The sequence below is a fragment of the Nicotiana tabacum genome, chromosome 17 (assembly GCF_000715075.1).
Source record: "Nicotiana tabacum cultivar K326 chromosome 17, ASM71507v2, whole genome shotgun sequence".
Taxonomy (NCBI): Eukaryota; Viridiplantae; Streptophyta; class Magnoliopsida; order Solanales; family Solanaceae; genus Nicotiana; species Nicotiana tabacum.
The window spans coordinates 31,175,687-31,196,048 of NC_134096.1; the positions used below are offsets into that span (position 1 = coordinate 31,175,687).

Here is a 20,362-nt window from a genome sequence, read left to right on the forward strand (position 1 = left end):
ATGCGGGGTGCTACCCGAGCCATTTCTTTAACCATGAACCTTTGTTTAAGGGATTCCTTTGACTTAAAGCTTTAGTTTAGTTCCTTGATATTACCACACATTTTCAGTCTTATTCTCCCAATGTGATATACCCAATCATATTTATCTAATATAACCACGCCACGTTACGTATATTACGTAAGAGAAAAAAAAAATACCTGGGGTCTCACAGTCTCCCCCCCTTAAGAACATTCGTCCGCGAATGGGTCAAGTCAATTCCTTGGTTTCATTTCTTGTCCGCTAATACATTATTGGCGAGGCTATATTTATTACATTTGCAAAGCATAAATCAAATTCTGAAGATTCCAACTACTAGGCTTCGTATAGCTATCTCGCAATAAGAAATTTAAATTGCACTTTCAAGTCATTTAAAATCTAATTAAGTTGTTGTAAAGAAATAATTGGCAATTATTTAAATGCGACTCACCTTAAGTCGTAAATAGGTGGGGGTACTTCTTCCTCATTTCCTCCTCAGCTTCCCAGGTCATTTCCTCGATGTTGTTATTTCGCCATAACACTTTCACGGAAGCCACTTCTTTAGTTCGATGCTTCCTTGCCTGCCGATCTAAAATAACTATTGGTACCTCTGCATAAGATAATTCTTCAGCAATGTGAATATCCTCAATGGGCGTAATACGTGGAGGATCTCCAATGCACTTCCGCAACATAGATACATGAAACACAGGATGGACTGCTTCCAATTCTAAAGGAAAATCAAGCTCGTACGCCACCCTACCAATCCTCCGAATAATCTTATACGGTCCAACATACCTGGGGCTGAGCTTCCCCTTCTTTCCAAATCGCATGACGCCCTTCATAGGCGATACTTTCAGGAAAACCCAATCTTCTACATCAAACTCTAAGTCTCGTCGTCGAACATCTGCATAAGACTTTTGCCGACTTTGTGCTGTACGCAGCCGGTCTCTAATAAGTTTTACCTTTTCCATTGCTTGCTGGACTAAGTTAGGACCTAGCAACTCTGCTTTCCTGACCTCGAACCAATCGATCAACGACTACACTTCCGCCCGTATATTGCTTCGTAAGGAGCCATCTGAATACTAGCTTGGAAGCTGTTATTATAAGCGAACTCAATAAGAGGTAGATGATCATCCCAACTTCCTTTAAAATCTAGCATGCAATCACGTAACATATCCTCAACTATCTGAATAGTACGCTCTGCCTGTCCATCAGTTTGCGAATGAAAAGCGGTGCTAAGATTTACCTGCGTGCCTAGACCCTTCTGAAAAGTTTTCCAAAAATATGCTGTAAATTGAGCCCCTCGATCAAAGATAATAGATAATGGCACTCCGTGAAGGCGAACAATCTCTCGAATGTAAAGCTTGGCATAATCCTCGGCTGAATATGTCGTCCTGACTGGCAGGAAATGAGCAGATTTTGTAAGCCTATCAATAATTACCCAAATAGAATCATACCTCCGTGGAGTGCGAGGCAAACCAGTGATGAAGTCCATATTTATCATGTCCCATTTCCATAATGGAAGCTTAATACACTGAGTTAGGCCTCCAGGCCTATGATGTTCGGCTTTAACTTGCTGGCAGTTGGGACGTTGGGCTACCATCTCCGTGATATCGTTTTTCATTCCATTCCACCAATAGATCTGTCGAAGGTCCCGATACATCTTTGTCGCTTCGGGATGAGCTGCATATCTAGAATAATGGGCCTCCGAAAGAATCTTGGCACGGAGCTCTCCTACTGACGGTACACATAAGCGACCCTGGTATCTAAGGACTCCATCTCCAGTTAGCTCAAATAAAGGTTGTCGCTGCTGTGGAATACTTTCCCTTAGTTTTATAAGCTCAGGATCCTCGTGTTGTCGCTCTTTCACTTCAGTAACAAAAGAAGATTTTGCCGTATTCTGAACGAGAATATGTCCACCCTCTGCATCTACCAAACGCACCTGCAAACTAGCTAGCTGGCATAGATATTTGGTCATCTTGACCTTATCAGCTTCAACATGGCTTATACTGCCCATGGACTTCCAGCTAAGGGCATCAGCAACAATATTAACTTTACCGAGATGATATAAAATATCAACATCATAGTCCTTTAGTAATTCTAGCCATCTTCTTTGTCGTAGGTTCAGCTCCCTCTGTTTAAATAAATACTAAAGGCTCTGGTGGTCGGTGAAAACATCAATATGAACCCCATATAGATAATGCCGCCAAATCTTTAGGGCAAATACAACTGCGGCTAACTCAAGATCGTGCGTAGGATAGTTCTGTTCATGTTTTTGCAACTGTCTGGAGGCGTACGCGATAACCTTACCATGCTGCATAAGAACACAACCTAGGCCAATTCTCGAGGCATCACAATATACAACATAACCGGAAGAGTCAAGACAAGTGCCGTAGTAAGCCTTTTCTTTAGTTCCTGAAAACTTTGTTCACATGCCTCAGTCCACTGAAACTTAGCTCCCTTATGTGTCAGTTTCATCAATGGTGCAGAGATAGAGGAAAATCCATCCACAAACCTTCGATAATACCCTGCCAAGCCTAAAAAGCTACGAACCTCTATCGGATTCAAGGGCCTCGGCCAAGTCATCACAACTTCAATCTTTTGGCCATCAACCTTGATACCATCGCCGGTAATAACATGACCAAGAAAATCTACAGAAGTTAGCCAAAATTTACATTTAGAGAGTTTAGCATATAACCTGTAGTCCTGGAGAGTCTGCAATACAGCTCGCAAGTGGTCCGCATGCTCGGCTTCTGATCGTGAATATATCAGGATGTCGTCAATAAACACAATCACAAATTCATCCAAGAATGGTTTGAATACCCGGTTCATAAGATCCATAAAGGCTGCTAGGGCATTTGTAACCCGAAAGACATGACAAGGAATTCAAAATGACCATACCTCATCCTAAATGTTGTTTTTGGGATATCAATATCCCTGACTCGTAGCTGATGATAACCGGATTGCAAGTCGATCTTCAAAAAGCATTTGTCACCTTGTAACTGGTCGAACAAGTCATCAATCTGTGGAAGAGGATACTTATTCTTGATAGTGACTTTATTTAGTTGCCTGTAGTCAATGCACATCCGCAAGGACCCATCTCTCTTTCGAGCAAAGAGCACCGTAGCACCCCATGGGGATGTAATTGGCCTAATAAAGCCTTTATCGAGCAAGTCTTTCAGTTGTTCCTTCAATTCCCTTAGCTCTGCAGGAGCCATTCTATAGGGAGGAATGGATATAGGCTGCGCATCAGGAAGCAAATCTATAGCGAAATCGATTTCCCTTTCGGGGGGAATTCCTGGAAGCTCGTCAGGGAATACTGTCGGGAATTCATTCACAATAGGAACCGACTGAAGAGTCGCTGGCTCCTTATCTATATCCCTAACATGAACCAGATGGTATATACAACCTTTAGCAATATAGTTCCGAGCCCTAAGGTATGAAATAAACTTACCCTTGGGCGTGGCTGCATTACCTTTCCATTCAAAGACAGGCTCACCAGGAAAATGAAATCGGACCAACTTTGCACGACAATCAATATTAGTATAACAAGCTGCCAACCAATCCATACCCATAATGACATCGAAGTCTAGCATAACCAATTCAACTAAATCAACAGAGGTTGGACGGTCATTAATTAACATTGTACAATCTCGATAGACATGATTATCTATAATAGAGTCGCCAACTGGCGTAGACACCTCAACTGGCTGTGGCAACAACTTAGATCTCATGTCAAGCTTACCAGCAATAAATGGAGTAATATATGAAAATGTAGAGCCGGGATCCATCAATGCATAAATGGCATGAGAATGTATTGTCAATATACCTGTGATAACATCTGGGGATGCCTCTCAATCCTGTCGGCATGTGAGTGCATAAAAGCGGTTCTGGCCACCACTAGAACCTGAGGTGTCTCCTCCAACTCTCCCCCTACCACGACCTTGAGTAGACTGTGGACCTGGTCGGGGAGCACGGACTGAGGGCGAAGAGGCTGCTGTGAATCCTGAAGGCTGAGCTGGTGTACCTCTGCCTAACCCCGGGCACCGGCTAATATAATGTCCCGTCTGCCCACAATGAAAATATGCACTCGAACCCTATCTACATTGCCCGGTGTGCAGCTTAACGCACTGAGTACATGGAGGAGTAAGCTATCTCATCTGTGCAGAACGCTCCTGTCGATGACCCTCAGGTTGGCCTGAGCTCTGCCCCGGTCCTGACTGAATATAACGATCAAACCGCTGGCCCTGCATCTGTGGTGGGAAACTACCTGCTGACCGAGGTGGATATCGATAGAGTGGGGGCCTAAAATCAACTCGTGGCTCCCTATAAGACCCCATAGTATGAGCCCTCTTACTCTGTAGTCTGAACAAAAGCCTGTATGCGGGAAATATCTACATCATCCGATAGGGATGCAACCCTACAGTCTCTAATCAGATGATCCCCCAAACCATCCACATAATGATGAACTCTAGCCCTCATGGTACGTACGATATCTGGTGCATACCTTGCCAAAGAATTAAACTTATGGCTATAATCCCTCACACTCATATCCCCCTGCTTTAGGCTAAGAAACTGGTCAAGACGGGCCTCCCGAACCTCCCGTGGCAAATAATGGGCTAAAAAGCCTCAGAGAAGTCCTCCCACTCTGCTGGCGGAGCATTAGGTCCTCTAGATCTCTCCCATGCCTCATACCATAGGACGGCTACATCACATAGTCGAAAAGAAGCCAACTCCACAGCCTCGGTGACAGAGGCATGCATGACCCTCAATACTCTATACATGTGGTCTATAAAGTCCTGGGGATCCTCAGTGGAACTGGATCCTATAAAAAATGGAGGGGCCAAGTGAAGAAACTCACGTACCGTCGAGCTTCCTATCCGATTTCTCCGGGCATCTGCTCCTGACTCTAGATGTCGCTCATGAATAGAAACCATCCTAGTCAGTAAGTGAACAACCTCCCTCATATCCTGCTCACCAGTCTCTGATGGGGGAACAATAAGCGCTGGAGGTCTTGTGTCTCTATCTGCCTCAGGTACCAATGGAACTGGTGAGGCTGGGGGTACTGCATCTCCCTGGGCTCCAACAAGTGCTGGGGAAGCTGAAACTAGGGGTACTGGAGACTCACTGTGAGCCTCTAAGGGAAATCTATCCCTCTGACCCGGTGGGGAACGACTGGTACCTTCTCCCGGATCCATACCTATCTCTCGCTGTGCCATCTCCTGAGCGTAGGTAGCCTGTTAGATAGGAAACACAAAGCACGATTTAGATTTCATATGTTCTTATAACTTCGCTCTATAGCACGATCTATTAATTGAAAGAAATGTAACCATTCCTAAATGCCTCATAGCCTCCTGATTATAAGTGTGGTGCACAACACACCCATAAGCAAGACTCTACTAGACACGGCTTGTGGACTCCCTGGGATACGACCTGCTCTGATACCAAGTTTGTCACGCCTCAAACTAGGGGAGGCACGACTGGCACTCGATACTGTATTCAATCGAGTTAGCCACTAAACATACTAGCTAACTAGACTGGGGGCCCAACAGATCGGGCATCACAACATCTGAAATACTAAACCTGGACCGTAAGGTTATGACATGAATAACAATAAGCCATATAAACATAGGTAGACGAGCCAAAATAATAAAATACTAGCTGGCCGACGAGGCCGCGACTGAAGACATACATGCCTACACACCTATATATACATGCCAAGCCTATGGGCTGGAGACTGAAAGCAGCAAAAAGAAACCCAGAATATTGTGTCCACAATAGCCTCTAAGAGTGTCATAAGCACTGTCGGGATAAGGCCCCAACTATACCCAAACTGTACAACAAAAGTAACCATCCTATGAAAGCTCCAGGAAGAGGTAGAGCTTACCAACTCACAGCTGAACCCCGAAATTCTAGCGGAGGGCTCGATCAGAGTCCCTACCTGAACCTGCACGCACGAAACAAAAATGCAGTGTCCCCATGCAATGGGCATCAGTACGAATAAAAATGTACTGGTATGTAAGGCAGAAAGTAGAATCATACATAGCTGATGTAAAAAGGTAATAAAGATACCACCTGACACTGAAACTCTGATAGCCTCCATGGCCGACATCCGACCTCATAGTAATAAAATATGCATGGTATGCTCGTGTAATCGTATGTCGTGAATACATATATATTGATGTAAATGCATGACATACCCAACCAAATGCTAGCAATGGCGGTCTCTCCCGGTAGCTAACCGGTATCATATTGCCAACCTGTGGCCATCTGTACAATATATATAGTCTTTCGGGCAAATAGGCCCCTTACCTCCGATTATAGCTCGAAGTCCATGCATAATATGTCATGTATGATATGAACTTTGAATGCACATAATAGGCCATAACAAGAACTTAGCCAACCTTGGCTCATTGGTACTCTTATTCTCATAATCTCATAATCACCTTCGTATCGCATACAAATGTCTCGTGGAACCTCATATCTTTTTTAATAAGTTTGAAAACTTAACTCGACTTTTAGAAAGATAACTTAACTCTGAATATGTTCATAAAAAGCTTAAGGTTCTTTACTTAGTCCTTATACCTGATTTCTTGATAATTAGTAAAAGAAAGTATTTTAAAAAAAATCAAATGTTTTAGTAGTTTAAACTTAAAAATTATATTTGAGAATTTTGAAATCGACGTGTCACTTTAGAGATTTTAAAATACACTTTAACAAGGAAGAAGGACTGATCGCAAATACTAAATGCCTTTATTTTTAAGTCACACAACCCAAAGACGAATAAGAATTCATATATATGGACATATATTTAAGAAAGCCGACAAAATGACATATATAGATGTCGAATACCCTTTTTAACCGAACGAGTGGAATATCAACCTAATAGCATCATGAAAATACTTCAGCTACGATACCAATGCCTTTCACAGAAGGTCTTTCTAGCAACAGAATAGTAAAATATCACATTTGGCGTCTTAGGAATTTCCCAAAATTCGTGCTAAAAGGAAGGACGAAGCTTAGCCTTAACATACCTCTCCAACGAACGTCCGAATGCCTGTAGTTCCTTCACAAAAGTTGTTCCTTACATCCTAAGCTTCGAAACCAATATATATATGCAGCTTATATGCACCTATAAATAGTTCATAAATGAGTTTAAATCGGCAGATTTGCCATATGACCCTAACTTGATGAAACGCCCGTAGAACTTTGTAAAAACGATCATAAAAGAGTCCCAAGATGATTACCTTGGCAAACCAAGTATAAATTCTAAAGAACCAGCAGGAAAAATAATTTTCTATCTTCCAAAAATAGCTCCAAACACAGCTAATAGAAGGGGGAAACGATTGCAAAGCGTAGAGATTGCGCTTCTAGGCACGGGGGCAAACTTTAACGATAGAAATCGTTAAAAACGCACCTTAATCACTCAAGAACACCATGAAACCCTCTGTTAAGCTTTATCACTATTTTGGAACGAAGATGAAATATTTTGGGATCTTAAAAGTCGAATTTTCGGACTTATACCACTTGTTTGACCCGACCCGGTTCGCGACCCGATTTCAGCCCGGACAGTCCGTAGTAAAATAGTCATAACATTTTACTTCAATGTCGGTTTGATGTAAAATTTCTTTGGTTGCAAACTAGACTCGTAGACCTTCGATTTGGTAGGTTGTGGGTCCCATAAAGCTTTATATATTGGGAGAAATGATGTTATATAGTTGACCTAAAGTTTAGAAAATTTATTAGAGAAATTTACGATAACTTTTGCCGACCTTTATTTCGCAACTTGCTTGAATCCAAAACTTAACATGTGACCAGTGTGATATTATAATACCTCATAACATATTATTCTTAGCATATTATACACTCTTAGTCTTATCCCACAGGTGCAAGTTAACTTAAACCTTCCGAACGCGCGGGGTGCTACCCGAGCCATTTCTTTAACCATGAACCTTTGTTTAGGGGATTCCTTTGACTTAAAGCTTTAGTTTAGTTCCTTGATATTACCACACATTTTCAGTCTTATTCTCCCAATGTGCTATACCCAATCATATTTACCTAATATAACCACGCCACGTTGCGTATATTACGTAAGAGGAAAAAAAAACACCTGGGGTCTCACACTCTGGCATGTGCAATTCTGCAACGCAGAGTATAGAATAAAAGCTGAAAAAAGAGAGTTCCAAAAACTGAAGCCAAGACATCTTCCTCAGCCCCAAAATAAGTTGGATCAATCCCTCATCATTCAAGATGAGTTTTAATATGATTCAAGTTAAATTATTACTCTCCAATATAGATTGTAACGGGATTTCATCTTGAAATTACTAAATTATCAACAAGAACTCAAGAACAACTTTTACTAGCCTAGGGTTTCATAATTCAAGGGAATTTCGTAACCTGCTTTCATCTATAATTTTTAGAGAAGATGAAGGTTGATGTTTATTCCTTGAAACTACTACGAAAATCTCGATTAACTATGAACCCTAAAATTGAGAAGAATTAAACCAAGGGTTTCTAAAGTTGGAAATTTTAAAACTTTTAGAATTGATTCTTGAATTAACTATATAAAGATTGATTTAATGAATTCACTACTTTGGATTAGAGAAACGAAGGTATTCGAAAGGAAGAAATCAAGGTGAGTTGATACAATACTTTTACTAAAGTTAGCTTTTCATAAAGTTCATGTTACATAAAGTTGTCAAATTGAATAGAATGTTAATATGGGTTTTGACTAGAGCAAGTGATCTCCTATTATCTATTAAAATTGCAGAAAACTGTTTGAGTTTCCAAGAATTGCTAAGTGTTCCATATCCTATGTCTTATGCATTTTACATGACTTGTATATCGTTTCAGATTATCATGAAATGCTGAAATTTGTTTCATAGAAATTAATGGAATTGTTTGATGGATCTTGAACAACTATCAATGACTTGACTTATGTTTTTTTTATCAATTATGCCGTATGGTGGCATAGCCCTATCATTCAACCAATAAAGAGTACAAAAATATGAAGGGGACCTATGTTGTTACCTCGCACAAAGGAGGCAATGACTACCCCTATTTACTAACTATTATGCATTACATACATAAACAAAAGTGCGATGTGCAATTTGGCATACTACCAATCAACAAAATCTCTTCACAAAAATGTATTCTTCCTATGTTTATGCCTTAGTGACACCATCTAGATGTAAACAAATCTGTAAGGTCCAACTGCAGAAGAAGGAAGATCATGATGGGAGAAAATAAGAAGTTCTTCATTGTCAATGCTCCATTTTGCTAATGCATCCGCAACTTGATTAGCTTCTCTATAACAATGGCGAATCACACAATTGAGTTGACCGACAATGTCTTGATTCTGTCTGATAATGCCCTGCATTTATAAAGGAGGTTTTGATTTACCATTGATTAAATTAACCACAAGCTGGGAATCGCACTCCAGTATAATGTTGTTGAAATCATTGCGACTACACCATTCCACCCCCGCTAAGGCTGCACTAGCTTAAGCCATGTTGCTACTTGTTCTGCCAATTGAAGAAGCATACGCTATAGTTAGCTTACCTCTGTGATCTCTGCAAATGCCACCAATACCCGAATTTCCTTCAGCGTCTTTGCTTCCATCAATATTAATCTTAAGCCAATATTCAGGAGGTTTATGCCATTTAACAACTACGTAATCAATTTTAGGAGTGAGTAATAACACTTGTTGACAGATATCTACCCAACTCCCTGCCCATTGCCTATTACACTTAGCCTTTGATATCACCTATTTTAAGTGGGACAAAATTTGGTAATGGATTCTCTTCAAGTAAACTCTAACATCGCCATATCTTACTAAGCACCTGGCCTTCCATATATCCCAAAAGATTACCACAGGTATTATCTGAAGAATAGTTTGATGAATAAAGTTCTTTAGTTTGATGTCCCACCATCTTTGTATCGTAGCTCTGATGGGTATATCATCCCATGTAATACCCAAGGGGTTCCCAAAGAACTTCCAAGTCTGTTCAACTACCGTACTACTAATAAAAGTATGATGAACAGTTTCTCTTTGTGGGTTAACACAACAGAAGCATTTGGATACCATACTCAGTCCGAACTTAATAATTATGTCATCAAAAAGTAATTTCTTTTTCAATATTCTCCATAGCAGAAAAGACATTGGAAAAGTTAATTGCTTATGCCAAATTTTCTTCAAGAAGATACAAGAGTCTTTTCTATGTCTAACTCTATCCCAGGCTGAAGATGTAGTAAAGTTACCAGTACTATTAGGCATCCAAACTGGTATATCACAACATCTTTGGTTCCCTATTGCTAATAGATCAAATTTTCTCTGTAAGGAACTCCGGTAACTCCAACTAATCCATGTCCCATTTATCATCAGTAATAACATCTCTAACAACATGGACCCTACTAATGTCTTGTCTATGAATGATTTGAGCCACAACACCCATTTCAGACCAATTGTCCCACCAAAAACTACTATTTCCAGCATTAATTTTCCATAGTAGTTCTTCCTCCACCTTATCTCTGATTTTGAGTAAGTTCTTCCATGCATGAGATTGAGAAGTATGAGCATGAACATAAATAGGATGATTAGTACAATATTTGGCTATTAAGAAAATCGACCATAAGGATTTGCAGGTTCTGAACCTCCACTACCTCTTCATAGTCACACTTTCACTAACATCCATAATACTTCTAAATCCTAACCCTCCCTACTCCTTAGGGTAACATAGATTGTACCATGAACTCCGATAATATTTTTGCTTACCTTCATCTGATCCCCAGAAAAATCTCGCCATATAAGTCTCAAGTTGTTTCAGTACTATTTTTGGAGGTTCCAATGCCGATAACAAATAAATGGGTTGTGATTGCAAAACATGTTTGATGAGTGTGGATCTGCCACCAACAAATAAAATATTTCCTTGCTAACCAGTGGTCCTCTTCACAAGTTTAGATACTATCTCACTGAAATGCGATATTCTCTTTCTTCCTACATATAATTGGCATCCCAGATATGTTATAGTGAAGTTAGCATGCCTGTAGCCAGTAACCTCTTTAATCAGTTGGATGGTAATGTTGGATGCTTTAGGATCCACCAGATAGCAACTCTTTCCTGTATTGATTAGTTGCCTGGAGCAGTTCTCATAATTTTGTAACTGATGCATGACTAGTTTCAATGCCCTCTTGCCACCAGAAGAGAAAATTACTACATCATCTGCATATGAAAGATGAGTAACCCGTGGACCACTTTGCACCATGCTAAAGCCCCTGAACTGATGAATATGAGGTAACTGGTTAAGCATAATATAAAAAACCTCTACCCCTAGAATAAAGAGAGATGGAGATAAGGGGTCTCCTTGTTTCAAACCTCTAGTAGAATGAAAGAATCATTTTCTGCCCCCATTAATAAGCACAGAGTACCAGACATTTGAAATAGACCTCTACACTAAATCAATCCAGTTCTCTAAAAATCCAAACTTTCTCAATGCATTCAACAAGAACTTCCAGTTGACCCTATCATAGGCCTTATCCATATCCAGTTTAATCATAGTGTTTCCTCCAAAATTCTTCTTGTCAATACCATGGATAATCTCCTGAGCTAATAAAATATTTTCTGTAATGGATCTTCCTTTTAGAAACTCATTATGATTGTCCGAAGTGATCTTTGGCAATACGGAGTTCAATCTAGAACTCATAATTTTGGAAATTATCTTGTTAGAGCAGCTACTAAGACTAATCGGTCTTATATCATTGAATGAAGAAGGATTCTCAACCTTAGGTAGTAAAATAAGGCATGAGCTGGTAAAGAATCAGCTAAGTTCTTCTCCACCAAAAAATTGCTAGATAAACTCTATCAACTCTAGCTTGATGATGTCCCGACAACTTTGGTATAAAGACCCTCCAAATCCATCTGGTTCTGGAGAACTATTCGGATTTAGATCAAAAACTGCTTTCCTAATCTCCTCTTCATTAGGGATGCCACAAAGCCTAATATTATCCTCATGAGTAACCTTCTGATCAATACAATCCAAGTGTTGCAGCTCTGGTTCTCCTTCATCTTTAAACATACATGAAAAATATTCCACTGCCTCCCTAGCAATATCTTTCTCCCCATTGATCCATTTCCCATCATATCTTTGGATTCTCTGTATAGACGCTCTTCTTGTTCTTTCATTGAAGATTGCATGAAAATATTTAGTATTAGAATCTCCCTCCTCAATCCATTTGATATTTTCCCTCTGCTTGAGGATAAATTCCTCATATTTTAACCACTTAGTGTGTTCCACTTTAGCTTTGTGCACTTGAGGTCTGAGGTCTTCAACATCATTATCAATGTATTCTATTTCAAAATCTGGCATTTTATGCTCTCATTCTTTGACTTGATCAAAGACATTCCCAATTTGCTCTCTGGACCACTGACTAAGCTTGATACTAACTTGTTTCAGCTTGAGTTGTAGTCTTCTCATGCAATTTCCCCCAATGTCTACATTCCATGCCTCTTGCACAATCATTTTAAAATTTGGTTGGTCAGTCCAGAAGTTCAACAATTTGAAATATTTGATAACAAGCTATTCTAAAGTAGAACACTTCACTTGCATAGGTGTCTGGTATGACCCCATGCTTGCTAAATGTTCTATATATAAAAGAAAATTTGTCAGTCCAGTGATGATTAATAAATACCCTATCTAGCCTTTTCCAGATTCTTTGATGCCTTCCTCTTGCATTACACCAAGTGAACCTCAGACCTTTGTAACCTACATCCACCATACCACAATCCTCCATACACGATATAAATTCCCAACTCTTCTCCATTCTGTGAGTATTGCCTCCTTTCTTTTCTTCTGGACTCATAATTGCATTGAAATCTCCACATATGCACCAGGGATCATCAATATAGTTGTTGTAATGTATCAAATTATCCCACAAAGGAACTTTTAGATGTTGTTTAGATTTAGCATATACTGTTGTGAACCAGACAACTTTACCGTTATTCTTCTTGGTAATCTTGAGTGTAATTTGTTGCTCATTATTCTCTGCCACTACTGCATCAAATTCAACTGACCATAAGACCCATATTTTCCATTACAATTTGCATAGCAGCCTTCAAAACCCAAACCTCTTCTATATTTTTCTATTTGCTCTACTTTAACAAAGGGTTCTTGTCTAGCTATAATTTAAATTTTATGAAGACCTGTTAAAAATTTCAACCTTTCAAAAGCCCCCCGGACTTTACTCCTCTAATATTCCAAATGATTGTGTTAATCATTAAGAACATCAGAAGAAACTTCAACACTTTGAGTTGCTTTTCCCATAGCCCTTGTGATCGGGCGAGGCTTTGGCATGCCTTTGTGACCTTCATGTTTATTTTTGCATAAATTCCTTGGAGATATGTTTCATGTATCGATGAGCTCCTTCCTTTGTTGTGAAACAACATCCTTTATCACCTCACCTTTCCATGAAGTTTTAGGCACAAAAGCTTCAATAAGAGCCTCTTCATCGGAAGAATTACATTCTTCATATTCGTCCTCCGAAATATCTTCAGTTTTACTCTCTTGTTCTTCTCTATAATCAAAATTATAATCACTCGAATCCTTCACCTTGTCATTAACCATCCTATCGGCAGGAACATCTGGTTCCAGAATAACCCACCTAAAGTGGAACATTCACACCAGGACTAGGATTGTATGTAATGTTGGGGATATTAGATCGCACATTATGAACTATGTTGTCTTCATTAATCTTTCCTTCTGCACTAGCCTCTATCACTACAACATTATTCTTTTGTAGAAGCTTTTCAACAACTTCCTTAGAATGTTTAATTTTTTGTTGTCGACAATTACTAGCAGATGGGCTTTCTACCCATTTCATCTTGTCTTTCCTCCGCAACTTAGTTCTAATCCCTTGTTGGATTCTCTGTCTGTTCATCACTTTATTCTTCTATATAGTTGCCCCTTTATTACCAACAGGTAGTTGATGAACCTGAGGTAATTTCTTATTTGCCAGTTGAGAGAGCTTAGGTATATCACTAGTGGATGCAATTATCACTTTGTGATTGCCCCTATTATTAGGTATAACATTCTACTTGGCAGAGATCACATCAGTATTAGCTACAACTTTAGTATTAACACTTGTTGTTGCTTTGTTAGATACAACATTGTCTCCAACTAGCTTCTTGTCATCTTTTTTGTTGGGTGCTACACATACCTCCTCCACATGACCTTGATGTCTACTGTAATATGGCCAAATATTTATGACATTTGCCATGACATAATATCCATTATAATAAATTTGTGGTTCATGACATTTGCCATGACATAATATCCATTATAACAAATTTGTGGATCATGACATTTGCCATGATATAATATCCATTATTAGGCCAAGGATTTCTTGCTATAAATAGAGGAGTTTCTCCTCATTTGAAAACACACCAATTCAAGAGCTTTTCACTCTAATCTTTCTTTCTCCTCCTTTATTTCATTATAGAGTATTTTGTAAGAGAGTGAGTGTTGGGAAACACTTGTGTGTTCACCCTTTCTTTGGAGTGATCTTGTGAGGTTATTCTCTTGGGGTATTTGGGATTAATTAGAGTATTTACTCTAATTTTGTACTCTTGTTGTTATAGTAAAATTACTCCTCTCCACTTGTGGACGTATGTCACCTTGACCGAACCACGTTAAATTTGTGTCTTCTTTATATTCTTTAATTGCCGTTATTATCAACTTCCATTGTCTTTATTATTGTCATTATACCATTGGTTGGCTAAATTTTGCACTATCCGAGTTTTCGATCCTAACATCTACAAGTATAACAGTAATCCGGAACAAAGTCATATTCAATATTTTGCCAGAATCCACCCTTCTCCTCTTCTCCTTCCTCCTTGATACCCACCCAAATTGAATCTCTCCTCTGTATGGCCAAGTCAATCTCAACCATAACTTTTGCGAAATTTGGCCTCGATTTAACATCCGTAGCTTTATCAATTTTTAGAAGAGTTACAATTGGGGACGTGATCTGGAACAGTGCATCCCAATTGTAGTAATGCCATTTAAGCCCAGGTAGTGATATCCAAATGGGAGCCAAAGATGTCTCTTTTTCTGGATTAAAATCTATGGTCTAAGTGACCATTCTCATGAAACATCGCAAAACCCAGAGATTCCTTCTAGAATAGATATTAACATAATCTTCCTCAATCGAAAAATCAATAAAAATATGTTTAGAGTTATAATGGCGAATTTTCACAGTACCTATAAATGGAAACCTAGCGTTGAAATCCCTTCTTATATCGTCTAAGGACGGTTTTCCATGCGAGAATTTTCCAACAATAGTAAACCTACAAGCTTTAGCCAATTCTTCCTCCTCTTGTGGTGAAAATAAAATAGCATGTTTTCCTTTATGTAGCTCTGGTGGTCTGAATTTGAGCTTCGTCTTCAATGTTGGAACAACTATTGTAGCAGCATACGAGGTATTCTGGCCGTGGTTGATATCAGAATTACTAGGTGGATCATTTAGGTGTTCACCGGAAGACTATAGATGGCCTCCAATCGATAGCGCGTTCATCTCAAAGAAACGATATTTAGATTGAATTTTGGGGGCGCGTGAGGCGTATTCCAATAATTTCAAGTAACTTCCTTCAGACCTTTTTTATTCAACACTAGAAATGACAATAGTGTTTGATATATGACTTGACTTATGTGATTAATGAATTGCTCAAAACTGTGTTGTGAGTCCTTAAATCTCTGAGACAAGTTGGTAGCCCTTGGTGGCTTGCTCTCAGGTGCATTGAAGCCACATCAAGCCTTTGCCAATGCTCATACACATAGCCCTTTGTCACGCCCCAATGTCATGACAAGTCTATCTTGCGCGCATGTCTTCATTGCACTTAGCTAGGAAAGCCAATTATGACAATAACAGTTCAAGATAATGAATTACGAAATAATTATACAAGTCTAAAAGCTAAAATATCATAAATAAAGACTATGATGATATAACAAATCCCCCATAACTGGTAATACATAGCATGAGCTCTATAATAGGAGTACAAGTATGATAATATAAAAGTACTGTCTGAACAACAATAATAGTAATAAAAATAGAAACATACACCAGATCTGCGGACGGACTACAGCTCTACCTTGTCTCTCAACAACTCGGCAGTGATCCAATACAACTTTCAACTAGGTCCCACACCTAGATCTGTTCAATTAAGTACAGAATATAGTATGAGTAAACCCGACCCCATGTACTCCGTAAGTATCATGAATAACCTTAGAGAGGCAGTCACAACAATCATCAATGACACTCATGTGATAAAATAAATACAAGTCATGAATACATGCTAACTCGAAGTAACAATATTAGAATCTATGCCTAGTTGCATGTAAAGCTCATGGTGTACATAGAGGAGATGTGCACGAACATTAATAGGATAACAGTTCAGTATATAAAGGAGATATGCATCAAAAGGCAAGCCACATTACACAACGAGGAATATATAAAGAAGATGTGTACTGTGTATCATTTCATTAACAGAAAATGGCATATAGAGAAGATATGCATAAAAAGGCATGTATAAAAGTACAGAGCCAATATATAGAGAAGATATGCAGTAAAATCATGTACACATCTAAGGAGTTTGTAAATAGAGAAGAGATACAAAAATCCAACACTAATAAGATTTCCGTAACCGCGTGTACGTCATCAAGGAGAAACATGAGAGGATGACCCTAGGGGATGGATCCTTATTCACACGCTACATAGACAACTCACGTGCCACAATCAACTCAACCCACACGGACAATTCACGTGCTGTCAAACTGTCATGACCCAAAATCTCACATGTCGTGATGGTGCCTATCAAAATAATAGGCAAGCCGAAAACTCACAAATAACCATGCATCTTTAATTTAAAACATACCGAAACAAGCTTAAATAGTGAAAATTTTATAATAACTGATAAGAAAACACCGCAACTCAATACAAAATCCCCCAAAATTCGGGTGTCACTGAGTACATGAGTATCTAAATGACAACGTAGTCTGACTGCTAGAACACTGTCTAGAAAGATAGAACAGTATAAATAACTGAAAAGAAGGAGAGTCAAGGTCTGCGGACGCCAAGGAAGCTACCTCGATAGTCTCTAAATAGATAAAGCTCGGAAGCTAACAACCATCGTGTCCAGAAGTATCTGGATCTGCACATGAAGTACATAGTGTAGTATTAGTACAACCGATCCAATATACTCAATAAGTATCGTAATTAAACACGGCAAGGTAAAAGAAGCATAGATTATTAATGATACTAGCTATAACCTATGTAATTTAATCTTTTAAACCGGTACAGAACAATATTGAAAACTAACTCATCAAGGTTCGTGAGAAAACATCTGTGTGTGTATGTGTACAGTTTCTCAAATACTCTGCTCAGAAAATATCATGGCATATAAAGGTGATATGTAGTTAAGTCAGATAAATGATCAAGGAAATGCAAAATCCAACACAACACTGGACAGATTCCCTCAACTTTTCATATCCGTTCCAAACCACTAATCAGTATTCTCAATAACCGCATGTACACCATCAAGAGAGAAACATGAAAGGGTGATCCTAGGGGGATGGATCCGTATCCACTCGCTGCACATACAACTCACGTGCTAATAATAGAACCTGTGAGCACCTAAGTTTTGACTATATTTGAATTTTTACCACCCTCTACTATGTAAATATTTTTAGAAATTTAGTATATATATATATTTTTTTAGCTTTGTTACATTTTTTATATAGGGTAAGAATTAAAAATAAATTAAAAGGTCAAATTATTACTATTAGTATTATTTTTATTTTATATCTTTATTTTAAAATAAAATAAATTAAAAACAAAAAACCGAAAAAATATTTTTTTTAATTTTCGGATGGAAATAAAATAATAGGAAAATTAAAAGTATGGAATAAAAAAGTAAAAGTAAAAGTAGGTGGAAATTATTTTTTTTAAAAAGTAAAAAAAAAGTGGAAAATTAAAAAAATAAAAGTAAAAGAATGTGGAATTTTAAAAAAATGAAAAGTAAAATAAATTTAAAATTAAAAAATAAAAGTAAAGGTACCTGTAACCTTTTTTTAAAAAAGTAAATGAAAATGGAAATTTAAAAAAGAAAAGTAAAATAAGTGGAAATTAATAAAAGAAAAGTAAAATAAGTGGAAAATAAATAAAAGTAAAGTAAAAAAAATGAAAAATAATAAAAATAAAAATAAAGGAAAGTGGGAATTCTTTTTAATTAAAAATTAATAAAATAAAACTAAAATAAAATAAATCTGAAAAATTCTGAATTTGTTTTTTCTATAAATAGAAGAGAAATGTGAGGAGAAAGGAGGGAGAAAGAGAAGAAGAAAAAAAGAGAGGAGGGAGTTGAGAGAATTTTGTTTTCTTCTTCTATGCTAATGGAATTTCTACTCGTATCATTCTTTCTTCTTCTTTTCTTTTCGAAAAATATAGCTATTCATCAACAAAAACCCAACAAAAATACTTCATAACATTCCTTTTTACACGCCAAAAAGTGAAGTCAATAATCGAGGTAGAGGATTCCGTTGGAGCTCTGTTCACTAGCTTTGATGTTCTTCTTCTCTTATGCTTGTTCGACGTTCGTCTGAGTTACTGTACTTGTTCTTGGAAACTCATTTAATTGGAAATCTTGCATTAAAGGTTTATTCTTTCCTCTATTCTTTTAATCTTATTTCATATGATTTTATTTATTTTACTTTAAACTTTATAAATAGTAATGTAAATTAGTCTTTAAATGCTATATACTTAATCATGTTTATGAAAATATGGTATTCAAATTTGCTTTAAAGTTGGGAAGATTTGGACCCTAATAAGTTTGGGCTTCAATTGTTGGATTGTAGGGTATTGGTATATGATGGTTTATTTATTCAAATATCTAAAATCATACACTTCTTCCATAAGTAATTCCATAATTCATGACCTTACAATAATTTCAAAAATATAGGAAGAATAATGAACACCGATAGAGTGCTTTAGGCACGCCTTTAATTAGTTTATCGCGATTATGTATACGTTCGCGTGAAATAATTGTGATTTTCAAAAATAAAACCGAAGTATGTGTTAACTTTGGCCAAAATAATCTTAATAAATAATAAAATACTATTAATTGTGTACACGTACGCGTGACATAATTTTGGCACAATAAACGAAGCGGATTCACACACGTGATTCGTTTCAAAGATAATTTCATATTTTAATAATAAAAGAGGACATATGTAAAATATGAGAACCAATAAAACACAGTTTATCACAAAATATAAGACAAATGTAGTCAATAAAGTGACCGTGCTAGAACCACGGGACTCGGAGAATGTCTTACACCTTCTCTCCGGTCAACATAATTTCTTACCCGGACTTTGTTTTCGCAAACCAATAATAATAGAGTCAAACCTTTCTTTGACTAGGGATTCAAATAAAAGGTGACTTGGAACACCTAAAAGATCAATTCCAAATGGCGACTTTGTAAATAAATTAATCCATACTCAAGTTTGTCACTTTATTTGGAAAAACTCTTTAACTCACAATCCACAACAAAGACATATCTTTTGGGGTAGAAAAAGAGGTGTGACAACTCTGGCGACTCCGCTGGGGAAAAGAACCCAGAATTTCTGGTTCAGGGTTCAGAATTCTAGCTTGTAATGTGATCTATACTTGGCTTTCTTGATTGTTGATATTACTGTGTTTGTGAACCTAATGTGCTAATTGCCGTTCATTTGCCGCTTTGATATTATTTGAACTGTATAAACTGCCTTCTTATGCCTCCCTTCCGAGTCTTCTGAATTTATAGTGCACACGTGCGCGTGGCCCACCTTTCTGTTAGAGGTCATACCAAATAGAACGAGGCTGGATAAACAACTAGGCTGGGTAGACTTTCGTGCTCCCGGTACGTTGCCCCCAACTTGACTCGAGCTGTCCACTTGGGTAAGCCAGGTCTAAAACACCCCCCTCCCCCAGAATTTTAAACCTAGAATAACATAGGCTCAAGCCAGATCCCTAGTAGGAACGTTTGTTTGTATCATGTGCATTTGACTTTGGGGACTCAACACAGGGGTTAGGTCCATCTAGGATAGGTGTACCCAAAAATAAAAGACCATTCGTGCTATTTGTGCATTTATTTATTTCGGCTTGCATGTTGATCAACTTCTAGAATAGGGGAGGAAATCAAGAAAAACCAAGAGCGGGGTAGGAAAAGGAAAATTCACCCGGTTTTGAAAAACCTAGTTATTTGAAAAATTCTGAAACTCTGCCGAAATTTTAATAAAAAAGAGAGAAATAGAAAAGTCAT

At 37.9% G+C, this 20,362-nt stretch overlaps 1 protein-coding gene across 1 annotated transcript; it reads right to left on the bottom strand.

The window, feature by feature from the left end:
• Positions 1-10,946: 10,946 nt before the first annotated feature.
• Positions 10,947-11,425, bottom strand: LOC142171761 (uncharacterized). Its single transcript, XM_075235460.1, has 2 exons — positions 11,390-11,425; positions 10,947-11,294 (listed from the first exon to the last, which is right to left on the bottom strand). Exons 1-2 carry the CDS (start codon positions 11,423-11,425, stop codon positions 10,947-10,949), a joined length of 384 nt encoding a protein of 127 aa, XP_075091561.1.
• Between the last annotated feature and the right edge of the window lie 8,937 nt (positions 11,426-20,362).